At 42.6% G+C, this 20,373-nt stretch overlaps 1 protein-coding gene across 4 annotated transcripts; it reads left to right on the top strand.

The window, feature by feature from the left end:
- The first annotated feature begins 7,019 nt into the window (after positions 1 to 7,019).
- Positions 7,020 to 19,745, top strand: nexn (nexilin (F actin binding protein)). Of its 4 annotated transcripts, none has more exons than XM_062556841.1 (15): positions 7,020 to 7,156; positions 9,828 to 10,497; positions 10,663 to 10,854; positions 11,398 to 11,479; positions 11,605 to 11,753; positions 13,163 to 13,363; positions 13,772 to 13,945; positions 14,386 to 14,577; positions 15,006 to 15,197; positions 15,743 to 15,793; positions 17,069 to 17,266; positions 17,539 to 17,760; positions 17,996 to 18,184; positions 18,363 to 18,726; positions 18,972 to 19,745. In XM_062556841.1, the coding sequence occupies exons 2-15, from the start codon at positions 9,886 to 9,888 to the stop codon at positions 18,983 to 18,985; spliced, it is 2,832 nt and encodes a 943-aa protein (XP_062412825.1). In that variant the 5' UTR covers positions 7,020 to 7,156; positions 9,828 to 9,885; the 3' UTR covers positions 18,986 to 19,745. The 4 variants fall into 4 exon arrangements, with proteins under 4 accessions (XP_062412825.1, XP_062412824.1, XP_062412827.1 ...); XM_062556840.1 differs by having other exon boundaries at positions 13,145 to 13,363; XM_062556843.1 differs by lacking the exon at positions 15,743 to 15,793.
- Positions 19,746 to 20,373: the final 628 nt, after the last annotated feature.

The raw sequence follows: 20,373 nt of genomic DNA, 5'->3' as shown, positions 1-20,373 counted from the left end.
TCATATAATTCACTGAGCAGATTTTTTTCTCTTATTGCGATAATAGCATGGAGTTTTGTGTGCTCCCACTGAGGCAAGAAACTAACGAAGTGAATTGATTGATTGCATTACTAGGACTTAAAATATCACAAGTCTATCACTGATCATATGCGCTGCAGCAGCAAGTTTACAGATGGATTAGAATGAAGGTTGTCACCATAACCTGCCAAATATCAAATCCAACCTGTTTGAATGTGTCCCAACATATTGGTGCCTGATATGTTCCATTGATTTTGACAAGGTAGCGAAGAACATTGAGAAAGGGTTACTGTAAATGTGTGTTATTCAACCACTAGACATCCTTCGGTGACAACTAGAGGGCAGTATGTCTACTGAAACAAAGTACTGTATGCTGTAGAGTATCTCAGTGAGGACACACAAGAATTACAATGGTCATGTGATGTGTCTGTATCAAAACCATGTAAATATTTTAGATTTCATTGTTCATTAAATCCTCCTGTGAACATGTTATCAACGAAATGAATAATGAATAATGACATGTTTTATGCATAAGCAGGGCATATGCATTTATTGCACATTTGTTTCATAAGAAGTCAAATTATTACTATTGCTTATTGATATTATAAATATTACCTGCTCCTGATCATCAAGTCAGAAAGAGAATATCGTTGTTGAGTTAATCATTTGTTGACATTTGTTCAACTAGTAGACTACTTCAAATGAATGCTGCAGACATGTAGTTGGCCCCCTACCAAGATATGTAGCTGACAGTTAATATTTAAGATAATATTTTAAATCCAAATATGTTCATGTTTAAAAAGGCAGCCTTCCATGTTTGAACCAAATCAAGGCTTGGGATCATGGGAAAGTTATTTGGGATTGATAAGTCAACCGACCCACCAAACCGGGCACCTGGGCAGCTGGCCAGCTCTCACTTGTCGGGAGCCTTAATATAGCAGCCGGTTAACTGATAGCCATGACATTAGGTATCTGAAGGGAGATGTAAAGAGGAAACAGAGGTCCCTTGGGTTTCGGGTCTCTATAGGACTACCACCGTGCTCCTGTGAAAACATATGTGGGTCAGCTGGGCCTTAAGGGTCCCCGTATTGAAATGCTTTCTGATTTCTGATACCAACATGGACAGATGCGAATGTCAAAGTTATCCATTATTTTCATAGCTTGTTGGCCGTGGATTAAATGCAATAGGTTTTAGCCACATCTAATGTTTCCGAGAGCTACTGTCAGAGATGTTCCTGCTTAAATAAGACAGTGAATTATGATCTCACATTTTTTTTTAGCCAGTCCTGTTACTTAAGATGTGCCCAGGTGTGAAATTTAATCAGCAAAGGAAGTCGGAAATAGTAAGTCGGAAATAGAAAGTTGCATGACTCACAAATGGCAAGGGAGACGAGATGCAAGCTATTTCCTCAGAAATTAAGCAGTGTGGGGAAAAACAAAAGCAGTTATGAATCATTACACATATTGTAGGATCTAAATAAGTGGCTCTCATCCAGTTCCAGTCCCACTTTCTGACCAACTGCAAACTTTCCATCCCCTAGCGACAGACAGCCCCTCCAACCCTATCCTCAAACACACACCTGTTGCAAGAGAGTCCGCCAGGGGAGCCTGACAGCTGAGCCCTTTGGCGAGAGACTCCCTAATTACAAATGAACAGCTGGGAGTGCATAGCATTGTCACCCTGCTGTATTCATGGGAGTTGTAGTCCTTTTTTGTAGTCATTTTTATAGGCCCCTTCGGCATAATGTCCTTTGATTGATGGATGTCTAAGATGATTATGCATGATAACTATGTGTTTATTTTCATATATAACATGTTTACTTGTTTTGGCAGTAGTTTCCAACCCTCTCAAGATTCCACTTGTCGTCACACTCCTATTTGCACTCATTATCATTACATTACGTTTGGCTGACACCTTTCAACCCCAAAGCGACTTCCAACAAGGGAAGCAGTCACATTATCATATTACATTGCACATTATCAAGTTGCAGGCAATCATATGAGTGTCAGGTTATCTGTGAGTTTTGTAGCTCTCTTTGTAGCTCCACCTGCTACCAAAGTCAGGCTTTTTTTTAAAGCATATTTGATTTACCTAAATAGTTTTTATATGATGGAACACTACTTTATTCTCTTCCTATATTACACCATATTTAAAAGCTTGTAGAAATTGACAACTTGGAACTTGCAACAAGCAAAATATGTAGTGGTTATGTAGTTCATGGTGGCGATGGTGGATTGGAGACTTGAAAGTAGGAAACTATTCCCTGCTTCTCAAGGTTTCTATATTTTTGATATACTCTGGTTATGAGATACACTGAGCTGGCATAGAGACACACATTTAATTGTCTTGGAGGTTGCATGTACTGCACAACTCCTGGACTGTCTGGATGATATTAAAGGCTGGATGGCAAACAACTTCCTCCAGCTAAACAGCGACAAGACAGAAGTTATGGTTTTTGGCCCTTCCAAATCAAGACACACACTTGTCAGTCATCTAGATCACCTTGCCCCACATGTTAAGTCCTATGCTAGAGACCTAGGTGTCATTCTTGATTCAGACCTTTGTTTTGACAAACAAATCTGTGCTGTTGTCAAAAATAGCTTTTACCAACTAAGAGTGATTGCCAAAATTAAGCCTTCCCTGTCATTTAGTGACCTAGAAAAAGTCATCCACGCATTTATTACATCACGGTTGGACTACTGCAACTCTCTATACCTAGGCCTCCCCCAGTCCTTACTCAATCGACTCCAGATGGTCCAAAATGCAGCTGCTAGACTGCTGACAGGTACCAAGAAACATGCCCACATTACCCCAGTCCTGGCTTCCTTGCATTGGCTCCCTATTAATTTTCAATTTTCAGTCCAGTTCAAGGTCCTTCTGTTTGTTTTTAAAGCTCTAAATGGGCAAGCCCCGAGCTACTTCACTGACCTTCTCCACCTGCAGCAAGCCTCCAGGTCTCTCAGGTCAAATAATAAAGCTCTCCTCCATGTGCCCCGGTCAAGGCTCAAACAAAAAGGTGACCGAGCCTTTGCAGTAGCTGCGCCACGGCTGTGGAACAACTTGCCCCTGGACATTAAAAATGCTTCCTCCATCTGTGTTTTTAAGTCTAGGCTCAAAACCCACCTTTTTACCTTATCCTTCTCAGCTCCCTAAATGTGTTGCCTGTTTTGTCTTGTCTGTAACTTTGCACTTGTCGCCTGTGTTTGTCTCCTGCTGTTATTGTTGATCTGTGTCTGTCTGCTTCCTTTTTTTTTGCCTTATTTTTCTTTATTTATATATTTTTACTCTGTACAGCACTTTGGTCAGTGAAAGCTGTGTTTAAATGTGCTTTATAAATAAATTTTACTTACTTACATAATTGTGTTGTATTCCCACCATGGCAGACTGCATAGGCTGGTCAGCTGTCCAGAAGCAGAGGTCACAGACTGTCCAGGTCATGACCCGCTGCTTCATCACATTACTACCCAGCCACCTGTATGTCCTCTGACCAGTCATCAGACTGGTAATTAAGCTAGACTGTCTCAATCCTCAGTGGTATTCTTATTGGTTGCATTGGCCAGGAGAAAATCAACACATCTGCACCTATTTTTCTCATAAATGTGTTGTCATTGGTCTGACTAGGCTAGTGACATCCTATTACATTTGTTTTGAAATGAAAGTTCAACTAACTAGCAGCTTGCTTGAATATCTCATGAATGAACATGAACTGTCATTGGTGCTATGAATCATTCTATAACACTTCACTTTAAGGTACCTACATACAAATGACTGACACTGTACCTGCGGCCAAATTACAGCTTTTCCAAACTCCACTCCCATAGTGTCATATTGCTTAAATTACTTGTTTATAATGTTTATGACACATTTATAACAGTGTCATGTCACTCTTATGTAGATACCTTCAAGCAAAGAATAACCAATTATTCTTTACTTTTAGCTTAATGAACCACCATGAGACCAAATATGATCATTTATTTGAATGTAGATTTTCTTGTCTTGAAGAGGCTCTTCCTCTGATCTCAACAGCAGATTCTTTGTAGCATGACATAACATAGACCCACTATATTGGTTATGGTTATGGGATTTGGCAGATGCTTTTGTCCAAAACGATAAATAAAAGCAATACAATAGTTTAATTTAACAGTGAACAATTTGAAATATTGGTAAGACTACATTAATGAGAATAGCAATAATAAACGATAATGTCAATTTAATCATTAGCATAATGACAAAACAAATGCTATAACATACAAACCATAACTCATAAGAAATACCTAATTAACACTTAATTAAGAGCATGTTGAACAAATGCCCATCTTGAAAGACCCCAAACTATCACAGGATCGGAGAGCACTGTGCAACTCATATTACAGCAGATATTGCATATTATTGTATTGTGTGTAGACATTATCCCCACAGAGAGTCTGTTAGTACTGTATGCAACCTTAGTTTGAGACAGTCTGATGACAGTCTGATGTCTGGGAAGTGATATTGATTGTTGTGATGACAGCCAGTTCAGTGGGCCAGGGTGTCCCTGTGACACAGAGACACATTGTGTCTCTGTTGTGTGATGTGTCTCAGTTGTGTGATGTGTCTCACAGTGCGATGCACTGCAACTCTTAACCTGAAAGGATGTGCACTGGATGTACAGTGCATTCTGACTTTACATAGCAGGCCTGCCTGTGGACACGTTATTCTGACAAAGTAATTAGTCATCCACTCTCAGGAATAAGGTGACATTTCAATTGGGTGTCGCACAGTAATAGCTAACTAGAGAAGATGCTTATTGGATGTACATACAGTGCATGATCGTCAGTGTTCTTATTTGTGGATGGGGAGGTATTTACATGTGAGCCTCGGGAACGATGATGGGGCAGTCAGGGTCCCTCCCCCAGCGAGCAGGGCAGAGACAGGCTGATGAGCGCTGACACTTGGTGGCTGGCTGGAGAGGTGTGAGGGCCCGTCGGCGGCAGCTGAGGCCCAGGAAGGTCCCCACTTGGGCGAGCTGTCTCCTTGGCGTTGAGCAGAGGACACAGGTGGGGGGGCTATTTCAGGAGAGCTCCGTTATTGTGGCCGGAGATCTGGAAGCAACCCCAGCGTCTCCCCCCCCCCCACCCCCCACACCACCACCACCCCCCACCCTTCCACACACACACACACACACACACACACACACACCACCAACACCCCCCCCCACACACACACACACACACCACCCCCCCACACACACACTCGTACACACAGAAGCACAGACACACCAACTAGCCTCCCGAAGGCAGGACACTCCACTCTGGCCTTGGGAATACAGGGAACTATAGACCTAATGCTGACCCATGCAAGGACATGACCCCATTTAATGTGAAATATTCTCAAAGTTATATTTACAGTGGAATGTGTCCAGTCTTTGCCCTTGTTATCCCAGATCAATTACAATGGCCATATCTGGTAGTCAGTGGTGACTGGTGAAAGACCAAAACAAATCCATGTCAAATCCAAATCCATCAATATTTTTTCTGTCTCACAAGTATTCTTTGGATTATGTTACAAAGATTTGTGATATCTGCCATATACTGTATGAGTATCACTACATGTTGTCCAATGACAGCACAGGCTCGGAGCCAGAGAGCAACGAGTGGGGGGGCTATGAGCATCGACGGGGGGGCACCTGTCGGGGGGAGGGGGCAAAATACTGCAAAATATCTACTACAGAGCACTCTGTTTGGGGGGGCACAGAGACCTGTTTGGGGGGGCCTGGACCCCTATGGCCCCCCCCTGGCACCGAGCCTGTGACAGCATCAGTTTCCTAGTGGCCCGGTTGAAAGAGGTGCATGCTGGGTTTCCTCTCATGTTACACTGTGCCAGAGCACTACATTGGCATGTGTGGTGGGTTTTTTTGAAGCCTGTTTAAAAAGATGCAGTCCTTTACCAAAGTTGTGTGTTTTGGAAAACTCCTTGTTCTTACGGTTAAGAAGATCAGTTTTGTTCACAAGTGTTTATTATTGGCAGTCAAGAGTCAAGACCTAAAGACACTTAGATACACAGCAGATATTGTCAGACAACTGGTCTCAGCTCAGCAGGACAGTTGTAAGTATTGTTTTGAGAAACATAGCAACGCAAATGCACAATTCCACTGTGTGAAACGTACTGTAGGCCTAGGCTCCCCCAGGGAGAAGAGACAGGTCATATCAGAGCTGGAAAAAGGTTATGAACAACAATGTTCCATACACGGGAAAGCCCGAGAGTATTAGCCTACTCACAAAAGGACATTAGCCTACACAGTGAAAGGACAACCCTTGAAAACAGGTGACCACATAGATATTATAATTAGGCAACTAGAATTTTCTATACAAACTGGAGAACAGCTGCACTTAGGTTAGGCTACTAAGTTGACTATTTGACTGGAAGACTGTGACAATAACAATGGCATTTGCAGGCATGCGAGGCCATGCCCTCTGAATAATTCCATAGACTTCCCATTCCAGACAGTGGTTATCAGAGCTACACAGGCCCGTGTGAAAAAAGAACTGGGCCACTGGCCTGTTAAGAGGGGACAAACATATCCCGGCTGTTGGACGGCTGCTGATAATGACCCCGCCATAGCTCCTTGAGTTGTTTGAGGATGCTTGTTTATTTTGAAAAGCATGGTCCATCACATGCGGTTAATCAAAGATGTATTTCATAAATATCACATGTAACACCTACTGTTTCATGTCCTTTCCTTGAAGCATCAATTAAGAATAACCCAAACGTAGGCTATGATATATTGAAATAACGATATCCAAAGGGATATTTGTGTCCTTGTTGCACCCATGCCGTTTTAGTTTACTGAGAAAATTATGAAGCATGTCTATTAAAGACGCTCAAAGAAGGAATCGGAAAGACCATGCGTGTGTGCTGGAACAGCTGAGGCTATCGAAGGCCCGCCTGGAATGCGGTAACCGGCGAGAGGAACAGCACTTTTATGGATACTGCTTACCCCTACGTAACTTCACCCATTCGACTTTGCGTCCCCGTAGAGGGAGCCGGACACGACTGCCTCCACACATTTGGGAATTTTGATTTGCGTGTGGCATTTTATCCGTCGATATAACCTGAGATTTCTATGAGAGAAAGAAGTGGGATATTACTCTGAAGGAGGTAATTTCATTTCCAACGTTTTTTTTTCGTGTGATAATGTGCCATTATAAAAATGCACCTGCATGTTTCACCTGTTACACTAAGGAACAGTGAAGGCCTACTTGGCTTAAGTGAATAACAACTAAGTACTAACTATGACAATGCATAAAATGACAAGTGCTCGAATTAATTGGGATACTAATTCATCACAGTGAAATGGGCAGGGCAGGCAAGCCTGTAGGCTTTGCCATGTAGCCTAACCTACTTTTGGCAACATGGCTTTAGTATTCTTCCTTTTAAAAGTAATAAGAGGTTTTGCTATGCATTGGACAAAACTCAGATGTTCCGTCCCAAGAACATATTTTTAAGAAACTATTTATTTTATTTATTGATTATAGTCATCTTAATAGTTTGAGAATGTAGCCTAGGCTATATGACTGTAATCTCTTGTAATTGTTTTCCATATTCATGTCATCTGAATAATGTCTACCATAAATAGGTAGACATTTGACCGGGCCTATATTAGGAGTAGGTTATCCATGATTCATATGGCAGTTAAAGTTAGGCTAATCTAGGCCCAACGCTGGTTAGTGGTTTTATGCCAAGTTGTAGCCTATGTTATGATATGTTAAAGTGAAATAGATCAACAGAAAGACATATTCAACACTAATCAAAAACATATACAATCAAATTCAGCAGTGAAAATTAGACCTTTTGGATTTGGGCTATTTCGTCTTTTGTTTCAGGTATATGAAACAGTGACCAAGTCATGTAGTCATGTAGGCAGCGATCCAACTTCCATTGGTTTCTGAAAATCTAAGAATTTGTAGTGGTTTTGCAAGATGTTGTCTGAAACCTAGAGCAAGACCACCAAAACAGTGAAAGGGGTAATCTCAACTGTCTTTAGTTTATTCCTAGAGTATTATCAGTGTCAACAGAAATAGATCAGTGACTGTCTCCTGGTCTTAGAGGTGGTGCCATGCCATGCAATACACATGGCATTGTGTGAATCATCTATTGTTGGTGCCATGTCTAAGCATTCCAGGGTTGGAAAGAAATTAAGCAATGTATATCAGATGATGAAAGAACCTATTAAACAATGGGGTTTAAAAAGTAAGTTGTTACTACTCAACTATTTATAACACCGAACCATTTTTATAAAGTAGTGCTGTCTCCTTTTATGCTATGCCCTTGGATTTGGCTGGAAGAAAGTACTTTAAGCACAGCAAGTGTTGGGAACATGATACAGCTCAGTGATGTTAAGTTCATCAGGGGCAAAAAGGTCTATAGCTCACCCAGCATTTTGACAGCTACAGTAGACATCCCCTAATACTACTACAGCAGCACAATTGAATGTTTGGTAGGTTCACGGTAAAAGGTGGTCTCTGTGAGAAATTAAGTAGTACAGTAACCGAACAGTAGAGTAAATATGTCTTTACAGCTCTGAGACTGGCCCTGCAGACCAATAGCCCTGGCAGCAAGAATCTCTTGGCACTTTTGTGGGGAGTCTGTTGACCGACATGTGGTGCTGACCCCCTCTCTGTCCTACCACGTATCTCTGATCCAAAATAGCTCAGGTCACATGTTCTGAAACACAGAAGTGGGTTATAATTAGGGTCTGGACATTGTAGTGTGGCTCAGGGCAGCCGCCTCCCTCACTCTCAGCAATGGCTCCCACAGGATAGGCCAAGGGGCCGCCATGTTGTTTTGAAGACACAATAACAGGGTAAAAAGAAAAAATTAAGGAATAGCCTAAATACTGTATATAGATGAATACAGTTCAGAAGGATATAGTTCTTGTTTTTAGGGTTAAAGGGATATTCCACCATTTGGGGAATTAAGCTCATTTTCCACCTCCCCTTGAGCAAAACAATTTATATTTATCTTTTTCCCGTTCATCCAGCCATTCTGTGAGTCTGGCGATACAACTTTTAGCTCCAGCCTATCATAGATCATTGAATCGGTTTAGACCATTAGCATCTCGCCTGCTAGCATCACAGTCTTTTTTCAAATTAGAAAGGGCAATAAGACAAACTGAAAATGAAACCTGGCGATTTTCTAGGCTGATTTGACATGAAACTATACTCTCATTCTGGCATAATAATCAAGGAAAGTTGCAAACGTACTATGGGTGCAGTGATATCATGCACTACTACTGCTTGTTGCCTATGGGGATTATTTTCAGGTGCTGCGTGATATCACTGGTACGTTTGCAAATTGTTTTGCTCGAGGGGAGGTGGAAAATGAGCTTAATTCCCCAAATGGTGGAATATCCCTCTAAAGGTTCTCTAAGTATGGTTGGGTAATTTCAAGCAAATCAGAGAGCTAGCTCGCCCCTCCCTCCCGTCCAGCATGAATGCATTTTTCATTAGTGATTGGCTTGAAGGTAGCTGAGGAGATGTTTGCTGTATGTGATAAAAATGTTGTAGCGTAGTAACCACGCTACATTACTTAGAGCACCTTTAAGTGGTCGTAATGGAATTCACTTGACAAAATAAAAAGAAATGCAGGCAAGACTGCAATTAATACCAATGCCTTTTTTTTCTTTTGAGCTGGGGTTTACATTTACAATACACTCCCCTGTTGAATCCAAAGTTGTAGGCCTACACTCTTTAAGGCTTGGAGATTGAATATTCTTAAACATTACTTTGACATGCAGACTTATGTTTATCTATGTGCTCTGTCCATACAGCCTCCAATACAAGGAATTTGAAAGTGGGCTGCGTCACTGAGTGTGAAGGGGAGCAACCATGGCTGAAGTGGCGAGCATGACCAACCTGGAAACTATGGAGACTGTTGATAACATGAACGACACAGAGGAGGTTCACACCGAGGAAGAGGAGGTTCACACCGAGGAAGATGAGGTTCACACTGAAGAGGAGGAAGTAGAAGAAAAAATCAAAGAGGAGGTCCAAAGCTCCACTGACAACACAACGACAGTAGATGAGGCCAAGGAGGATAAGAGTGCAATGGAAGAGGAAAAGCCTGACACAGTCAAAAGTGAGGATGTAGAGGCTGTGCAGGATGTCAAGATAGATGCAGAGAGTGTGAGTGAGGATGCTAACATGAAGGATGTACAAAGCAGTGCTGATATTGAAAAGGTAAACAATGAGGCGAGTATGAATGGTGATGCAAAGGAACCTGAGACACCAACTATGAATGGAGTTGAGAGCATGGATGAGGACAAACAGAAAACTGATAGTCACACAGACGCTGCAACTGAAACCAAACGGACGAGGAGCAGGAAAGGAGCCAGAGAAGGAAGAGCTCCGCGGGACGCCAGCATGACAGACATAAAGAATATTGCCGATATCGTATGTGAGGAGGACGACGATGTAAATGAAGTGCAGCTAAAACAAGAGGTACACGAACATGAGCATCCATATCCATGTCCAAAAGTCAAACATCAGAATACTTCTTTTATATTTCTCAGTTGCACTGTCTAATCTCTGTGTCCATTCCATGTAAGTGACTCCCCCCCCCCCCTCTCTCTCTCTCTCTCTTTCACACACACACTCACATTGAAGAAACTCTTCAAAGCCGGTAAGCCCGTGCAGAGGAGCTACGTGCCAAAGATTGGGAAAGGAGACGTGAAGAACAAGTTTGAGGCCATGCAGAAGGCCAGGGAGGAGCGCAGCCGGGCAAGGAACCAGGACGAGCAGGCTAAGAGGAAGGAGCAGTACATCAAGGAGAGAGAGTATAACCGCCGCAAACAGGAGGTCAGCATTCACCTCACCTCACATTGGCCAGCCTGACGTTTTCTTAGCAGTCATTCATAGGGCCATTCATACCCCTGGTAGATTTCTGTACATTGATCTATACAAGTGACAGTTAATCTATTCATAATGATTTTGTTTTACATTGAATATGTGTACATATATTGACATTTATATTGATATGTAATTATTTATATGTATATTATTTATATGTGTAATAGATTCATACCTAAAATGGAAGACTTTGCTTCTTCAAGAGTACAGTTGTGATGTAATTGCTGTCTTTTGCATAATGATTGTCGCTCATCAACCGGATGTCCACTTTGTCTTGTCTTGCTCGTCTGCATGCCTGTTGATCCCTTACCATGTCACAGGAGATATACCCAATCAGCAGTTTCCTTCAAGGTCACGTGATGCCTCCCTTATGGGGATTAGGCGGTCGGGCTTGCTGGTACCAGCATGGCTCCTGAGCTAGCAACTGTGCAAGGCAGATGATCCCAGATAAACCGTAACCTCACGGCACTCTCACCGTCCGATCTGTTGCAGATAAAAGAGCTCTTGGCATCCAGCGATGAGGAGGACGTGAAACCGGCAAAACTAGAGAAATCGTATGTCCCCAAGATCACAGGTAGGGTTGACCCCGGAGATTTGACCTAGAATGGAGTAGGAGTTCTGGACAGGGCAGTAAAAAAAAAAACGTAGCAGCTTTAAGGTCACAGCGACTCACAGGAGGGTGGCCATGTGCTTCCGCAGGCAGCGTGAAGGGAAAGTTTGCTGAGATGGAGAAACAGAGGCAAGAGGTGGAGAGGAAGAGGACAGAGGAGGAGAGGAAGAAACGCGTCGCTCAGGAAACCCTGGAGAAGGCAAAGATCCAGAAAGAGCTGGCCAAGAAGGCCGAGGAGGTAAGATGCCAAAAGCTGGAGGACAATGTGTATGCGTGGGTGTGTTTGTCTGTTTGTGTGTGTGTGTGTGTGTTTGTTTGTCTGTGTGTATGTGTGTTTGTCTGTGTATGTGTATGGTAGTGAAGGGCAGAGGCAGTACAGATTCAGCATGCAAAGGTCAATGATCTGCCCCCCCGTGGGGTGAATCTTGTTCCATGAATCAGTAATGATTCAGGTAATCCGCAGCAAACACCCTGATGAGTTATTTTAAGTAACAGTTGAAAGCTCTACCGTATGTGTAGGCTGAGCCTAAATCCTGAACTGGAGTAGAATGGCAGAAGACAAGCGTGTGGCGCCACTGTTGATCTAGGCACTTGGTGTCCATTGACCAATCTACAGTATCATCTCCCATGAATCAGTTTGGGTAACTAAGGATGCATTCTCTGGATCCCTAAAATTGTTACCTGTAGTCTACTTTTCCTACAGTACATTTCAGACAATACACAGTAGGCTGAATACGATACCCTAACACCAGTACAATAGGTCAGATGGCAGAGGAGGTGAGATCTGACGTCTATCGGGCCCGTTCAGTGTTCAGCTCGTTCACCTCAGCAGAGCCACTATCTCCATCTCACAGTCCAAAAAGGGAACATGACGCTGAATGTGCCATTAGTGAACAGTTGACCGTCCTCTATTAATATAGATCACTGGAGCTCTGGGGTTAAATGCACTCAATCCCCATCAACGATGCATTTAATCTTGTCATTTTATTTGCACAGTAGGACATGCAGGGTGCAGTTGATTTTGTAAGGTGTTAACTCTGTCAACTGGGCACTGACACACATTAAAGTGCCAGAGACAAAACAGAGGAAGTTGGCAAGCGTGTCCAACGTCGACGTGGCAGACTGGAAAGTCTTTCCCACACCGCAGTCTGACGAAACTGGCCACAGTCCCTCCGCACTTACGGACAGAATTAGAACTCCCTATCTCACACTGACCCAGTGCAAATGGTAGCCAAAGAGGCCAAAGGAATGTCCTCCTTAGACACCGAGTAATCTTATCTAGAAATTTGTGTGTGTGGGTGTGGGTGTGTGTGTGTGTGTGTGTGTGTGTGTGTGTGTGTATGTGTGTGTGTGTGTGTGTGTGTGTGTGTGTGTGTGTTTGTGTGTATAACAGATAGAGATACCGTGTATACTGTTGTTGTTGTGATTGTGTGTCTGTCTATGTGTTGTTATAGTGAGCTTGTAGATTTTGTGATGAGTGTGTGTGTGTGTGTGTGTATGTATGTGTGTGTGTGTGTGTGTGTGTGTGTGTGTGTGTGTGTGTGTGTGTGTGTGTGTGTTTGAAGAGGAAAGAATGAGAACGCTTTGCAAATTCCTCCAAGAATGACACACTGCTGTGGCTGTCATAAGACACACTCTACTTTACAGGAAGGAGACGACACCATCCTGGTGCGAGTGGTCCCAGCCAAGCCATTCAAGCCTCCAGGTAAGATTAAGATGAACTTCGAGGACATGGAGAAGAGCCGTGAGGAAGAGGAGAAGAAGAAGGCCGAGGAGGAGAAGAAGAAGAGATATGACGAGAACAGGCGCTCCTTCCGTGAAGTCAAGCGCCGCTCCATGGCCCCACAGGTACAGAAACAGATCCCATGAAAGCCTTTTTCTTGTCTACAATGCGTTAGGAAGAAAATAATCAACATTTTGCAGGACTTCCAAAGTATTGCAGCAGAAAGTAACGTTTCTGCTGTCAGATGTCCACTGTAGCTTATGATATACAGTATAGCATCCTAACAAGCACCTTAGTTGGAATGTGTGTTCTCTCAGTTCTTTTTCCATTATTGTATTAGAAAGAACAATAAACTGTCAGTAGAAAGGACGATTTGTATTTCATGTTATTCTAGTCTTGTACTTATAGTGTTTTGGAAAGGCAGATTACTGGAGTAATTAATTTCCTTCATCATCACTTTTTGTCACATCCAAGAGTACAGCTAATGTTCGACAGTATCTCCATAAATCTGTTCTGTGATCTCTCTCTCCCAGGAGGAGGATGCGCAGCCCAGAGAGAGGGAGCAGGTGTGTCCTGGCAAGCTGAAGATGACGTTCGAGGAGCTGGAGAAGGAGCGGCAGGAGCAGCAGAAGAGGCAGGCTGAGGAGGTGGCCAAGCGGCGCCTGCTGGAGGAGAAGAAAGCCTTTGAAGAGGCCAAGTCCCAAATGGTAATGAACACAGAAGCGATACTGTACAATTTGGGGAAAATGTGAAATGATCATTTTTCTGGCAGATATTGCAATTGCGATTTGATTTGCGACATCATTTTGGAAAGTCAAGCTTCAGTTCAGTGAGTTTCACTGTGTGTCACACAAAGAGGACGACAGGAATATTAACATTGTAGATGAGTCAAGATCAATCATAGGGGCAGAATTATGAACTGCACGATTAATTGCTGCCTTTGCTAATTCTGATTTCAAATGGTCCAAATTGTGATTAACTGCACAGCCCTAGAAATGAACAGATGGCTGGACGTGCCAAGCGGACAAGCCAAAAGAACTGGCACAAGAACTCAATGCAATGTGCTTCTAACTTGTCACAATGAATATGATAAATGATATCTAGCGTGTATTTTATATAGTTATAGTTGCATTGTTGATTTGTTCAGGGGGATGATGATGAGGAAAGCATGCAAGATGACCACGGGGACAAGGAGGAGATCAGGCCAGGCAAGCTGAGACTGAGCTTCGAGGAGCTGGAGAGGCAAAGAGTGGAGGAGGAACGCAAGCGGGCCGAGAAGGAGGCCAAGAGACGGATGGAGGAGGAGAGGAGAGCTTTTGCCGAGGCTAGGAAGAGCATGGTCAGTGTTATGTTTCTAAGCAATTTCTGACCCGTAACACTTTTCGTGTCATTTAGCAAATATCTGCTAGCTGTCCAATTTGTGAGTACAAAAAAAAGGTCTTCATACACAGCCACAGCAACGTAACAAGCTGTTCCAGTCAATCACCTAAAGGCGTCGAGTTTTGGGGAGGGGAAGGGGAGTTTTGGGGAGGGGAAGGGGAGGGGTGAGCTTACTCTCTGATATCAACAAATGTGACGTCAACCAGAATAGCTTACAGTATCTTTAACTTTTCTGATTGCCTTTCCTATAGAATAAAATATGCAATGTAGTGCCTGTTAAGTTTTTTGAGTATTACAGCACATTTCTGGCATAAGGCTGAATTAACTATATTGACAGACAGCAAATAACAAGATGACTGACTCTGTACATCTGTCTTTTTTTCATAGATCCTAGATGAGGATGATGATGTCTTGCTGGCCATGATCAATGCTGAGGGTGCCAAACCAGGGAAGCTGGGCATCAGCTTTGAGGAGCTGGAGAGGCAGAGGAGGGAGGAGGAGCAGAAAAGGAAGGAGGAGGAGGCCAAGCGCCGCTTGGAGGAGGAGAAGAAGCTCTTTGCCGAGGCTCGCAAGAACATGGTAGGGTGTGTGGGTGTATGTGTGTGTGGGGGGGAGGCAACAAAGAAGAACCAAAAACAAAAACAAAACAAAAAACAAAAACAAATGGGCGTGTGTCCCACAACATGTCAGCATGAATCAGGCCTGCCACATGTCCAATACTAATTTCTAACAAATGGGAAAATAGACCCTGCAGTACCAGCACATGTCTCCATCTCACCTCATTTTGCTTCCATGTCAGTTGAGTCAGCATTTCATGTGTCATTTTATGTGATGCTTAATTAAACTAACAGTTGAATTAACTCAATAACAATGTAGCTGGCAAGTGTCTGGCAAAACATTGCATGCAGTCTTGCTTATTATTCTAATATCATCTGAGCACAGATCAAAAACAGATCAATCCCCCTGAGCTAACAGTTTGATCACCCAGGTCCACAGTTTCTAATGCAATTCTAATGAAGTCTGACTTCAAATATCAACACAACAAGTGTTTTGTATTTTAACTCTAATGTGCTCAAATGGTATACGTTCAACGCTTCATTGTTGTGCAAATTGTGTTTTTGAAGAGCCCAGGAGGGGATCAGGAAAGGTCAATGACTTCATATGGAGATGGAGAAGTAAGACACTTTCCATTTCACATTCGAATTGACTGCTATTCCTATTTTAAGGCTCACATTTCTTGAACTCAAATTAGGATGTTTTTACAAAACCTTGGCCAATTGTAAGACATCTTCAAGAGAGGCCTTTGCTTTGTTACCTAAAGCTCCAAAGAGTGCATGCATGTTAGCCTGACATAGCCAGAAACAATTCTGTTTAGAATTTGAGTCCGATACTTCACCATGGGACGTGATTATGAGGCGTTTCAACTTGGGGGAAAAAATGCCTCTGCACACAATTGGATAGACCTAACCAATCAGAGCAATGAGCTAGCAATGAAATAGCCTACCGTGAATCCTGTAAGGAGAACAGCCAAAACATCCTTCCTCTCGAGAAATGCCTTATTCGCTGTTTTCAGATTGTCAATATTGTGTAGGCTACAACAGACGAGATAGCAACATCATAACATCTAGGCTCTCAAGCAGCTAGGGCTGTAAAGTTACACAAAAATCAAGGTTCAGTGTGTATCTCGATTTTGAAATCAGTTTGTTTTTTTTCGGTATAGTAAGCCTGTAGGTACTGCTAACCTAAAATTCACTTCAAATATTTTTTATGCACAGTTGGAATAGTCTTTTGAAAAGGTGTTTTACATACAAAAGGATGTAAAAAACGTCTTTTGAAAAGATGGGGTTTTTTTACCTGAAATGGCTAAACTGACACATGGTCCACTAATTATTGTTTGTGTGGGAACTCAAATTAGAAACAAGGTCCGCAAGCAATAAAGCCTGTTGAAGACTGCATTAGGTACATTCAATACACATCTGTATTGAACCTAATGTACCCAAATGGTACCCAAACGGTTCGGTATGAATATGTGAACCTTTACACTCTTTCCAGAGACAGCCTTTTTGTTGCAAACAAAATCAATCGAAGCTGACGTTAATGACAAGGCACTGTTGCTCATCTATTCATCATCGTATAACGCCCGCCCAGATTTGATTGGTCACCCAGTTTTCATGCAGGCAGACCGAATTTCGGGGCGGGGGCGGGGTTATATTCAGGCTGGCTTCCAGGCTACATGCATGTATTTGTATATTGTCAAATGTATAGATGTTGTATATGTACTGTATGTCTTGTTGTGCTTAGAGCCAAAAGCTTGCTACGCTATCACCAGCCATATTCATTACATGCTGAAATCACCAGACTTTCAGACTAATACATAATACATAGATATAAGACCTGTAGTGCCAATAAGACTAGGGGGTTATGCAGTGGCTGGCTGTTTGTCTCAACAGGCACAGGACGATGATGACGGGGGTCTGATGAAGACAACATCTCAGGAAGCCCTGCACCCTGGGAGGCTGGAGATCAACTTCGAGGAGATGCTGAAGATGAAAGAGGAGGCCGAGAGGAAACGCAAGGAGGAGGAGAGGCGGAAGAAAATGGAGATGGAGAAGTTGGAGTTTGAACAGCTCCGACAAGAGATGGAGGAGGTCTGTTAGCTCTGACAATGCTCTAACATCGTAACAACTATTGTTACTATTGTAACTACGTAACAACCATATATAACAACTATTTCCAAACTTTTAGTTTAGTATTCTTAATGCAATGCTCAGCGAGTTGCATCAAATTATGCCAATTGACAATAATTAATGGTCTTTTTATGTTATTAAAGCAGTATGTTGAAAACATTTTATAGAATGACACACATGGGGTCGATTATAGTACTTTAACCATTCTTAATGACTTATTGGATTTCTTGAAGGATGTGGTGAACGAAAGCACGGACACGGTGAGTGCCGAGTACGCAGAGCTCACAAAGCTGAAGCGAACTGGTTCCATTCAAGCCAAGAACCTGAAGTCCAAGTTTGAGAAGATCAAACAGCTGACTGACGAGGAGATTCAGAAGAAAATTGAGGAGGAGAGAGCGAGAAGGAAAGCCGTTGATCTTGAAATCAAAGAGAGGGAAGCGGAACGATTCCAGGAGGTACTGCAAGAGCATGCTTTCTCACTCGTCTCCAATAGGAATTAACGTCTGTCTTTTTCAGAGATGAGATGAGTGACCGCTGTCCTGGTCCATGCCTGAGACTGTTTTCTTTCTAAATAAACTCCATATTCATTATCACAGGCCTTGCTCTATGGCCATAATGAAAACTGGACCCTTGTATCCTTTGAAGTATTTGTCATAACAGAATTTAAGTTGAGGGGTTTTGTCTGCGTAGGATGAAGAGGAAAACAGACATGATGCTGCAAAAGAGATGGACGCGCCATTTAAGCAGAAGGTGGACATGCGCGCACGCTTTGAGCAAATGGCCAAGGCCCGGGAGGAGGAGGAGAGGAGGAGGATTGAGGAGCAGAAGTTGCAGAGGATGCAGTTTGAACAGCAGGAGATTGACGCGGCTCTCCAAAAAGTAAATCACCAGAGGATGCAACTGTGCAAGACCTAAAACTGACACTGAGTTTTGACCTGTTGCATGGACAGTGCCACATGCATGAGTGGTCATTGGCGGCGTGATACTTCCATTAAAAAAAAAGAGAGAAAAAAAGAATGTGTTTTTGTGGTAAGATCTGTGATGTGTTTTGTGGCAGACAAAGGACGATGAGGACGAGGAAGAGGGAAGCATCATCAACGGCTCGGCAGCCTACGATGATGAAGAGGACCACGCCAGGTCTGGGGCTCCGTGGTTCAAAAAGCCCCTGAAAAACCAGTCAGTGGTGGACGCCGAGCCCGTCCGGTTCACGGTGAAGATCACAGGCGAGCCCAAGCCTGAGGTCACCTGGTGGTTCGAGGGAGAACAGCTCCCAGACAGCGAGGACTACCAGTACATTGAGCGCGGGGAGACATACTGCCTCTACCTGCCGGAAACCTTCCCTGAGGACGAGGGAGAGTACATGTGCAAAGCCGTCAACAGCCGAGGCACAGCCGCCAGCACATGCATCCTCACAGTGGAAAGTAAGACTCGGAGTGCATCCCCCACTAAACTCTCGCTTTCGAGTGCTCCCCCTACTAACTCCACTGCACGCAGGCATGATCTCCCCTTCAACATGTCCGGACTAACCCAGAGTGGACTGCATGCACCTCTTCCTCATCTATGTTTATGATTATCTTCATTATTATTGTCAACAGCATGGTCGTCGTCAGCATCTTAATCATCCTCAAGCTACTTTGGATAACAGCCTTCTCTCTTTCTTTTTTAGCGGAGGACTACTGATTCACCCCTTCTGTGGAACTTTCCCCTTGTTTTTTTCTGTTCTTTTTTTTGTAAATCTTGATCTTCATTTCTCATGGTAGGGCCAAACAATAGGGAGGAGGCAGCAGCATTACATTGTTATTTCATATTTTATTTCTTTCTCTCTCTTGCCATTCCTCCAAAGGAGAACATAAACTGCTATCAGTGCAAAAATGTTGTTTACATATAACTGTACACAAACCTGCACTCACTTACAATAATCATGTTCAAATCTGAAAGAAATCTGTGCCAAAACTCAAGTTTTGCTCCCGACATGTGGTTACTATCATGAACTGTGCATAAATTATACTGTTTTTAAAACTCTTACATTAATGTCATGAAACTTTCAAAGGGTTTGGTCCGAGACCCTCATTACACTGATGATTTCCAACAGTAACAAATAAGATAAAAATTACATAAAATGATATTCCTTCTTATGATTTGATGTTTCTTTTTTAAGCTCAAAATGAGTATCAAAAGTGTAGCTTTGCTTTGCATACCAATTATATTTCTGTTTAGAATCTTTTACTTTTACATTTTGTGATTTAAGTATCTGATTTATGTTAATTTTGACTGAATGTAAGTTTTCATATCTCCAAAAGTTTTTCATGTACTGAATGTTGACTCTATCAGAATGGACATTAAGGCACTGTAATAGCACTAGCCTATAACAATAGTTACAAATGTGGCTTTGGTTAGACAGAATATTTGTGATAAATGAAAATTATAATTAAAAAAAAAACTTAAAATAGAAATCTTGTGACATGGTGTCTTTTTCATAGTTATGTTAACATAATTTGGTTTAAGCGTGAGTTACATTGAATCACCAAGTTGATCACATGGATGGTTTGTTGGATGATGTGTGCCTTGAAATCCAGGGAGGCCTCAGCATTGGTCTGAATCAGCTTCACACCATCACCTAGATCAGGGGTCAGAAGTACCTTAAGTGAGGGGTGGTCCCAGGCTCTCATCCCAAATTCCCTTTTACCATGCCCAAAGTGTTCCTCCACATTATAATAATCAGAATCATGATCATAATGATCGTAACAATACAATTAAGCACCTTGGTGCTGGTTCTGTTGCAATAACCTTAACATTTCTGCTCAGTGTTCAAAAATGTTTTCCCTGGCAATCACACACATTTTATTTGTTTTACTCCAAATAATTTGCTGACCTAGGATCAGTAGACTGTAGCCCATAAATAATGAAAATACCATCAACGTTTGGTAAAGGAACGCCAGTAACATAGCCTATTAAGCAGATACATTTCAGCTGACTTGTTTGTTTTGTTTAGGCTATACATTTTACTCCGGCTACAGGGTACACATTTTCTAACGGCTCAAAGCTGGACAATGGTATCAAATTGTAAA

Source organism: Sardina pilchardus, chromosome 15 (genome assembly GCF_963854185.1).
Source record: "Sardina pilchardus chromosome 15, fSarPil1.1, whole genome shotgun sequence".
NCBI lineage: Eukaryota > Metazoa > Chordata > Actinopteri > Clupeiformes > Clupeidae > Sardina > Sardina pilchardus.
This window is presented reverse-complemented; position numbering and strand designations above follow the sequence as displayed.

Bases quoted from the DNA above. Each gene is read 5' to 3' on its own strand.
- nexn (XM_062556840.1), top strand. From the start codon at position 9,886: ATGGCTGAAGTGGCGAGCATGACCAACCTGGAAACTATGGAGACTGTT. The intron at 10,855-11,397 runs GTCAGCATTCAC...GATCTGTTGCAG, and splicing joins ATAACCGCCGCAAACAGGAG to ATAAAAGAGCTCTTGGCATC. The intron at 11,480-11,604 runs GTAGGGTTGACC...GTGCTTCCGCAG, and splicing joins GTATGTCCCCAAGATCACAG to GCAGCGTGAAGGGAAAGTTT.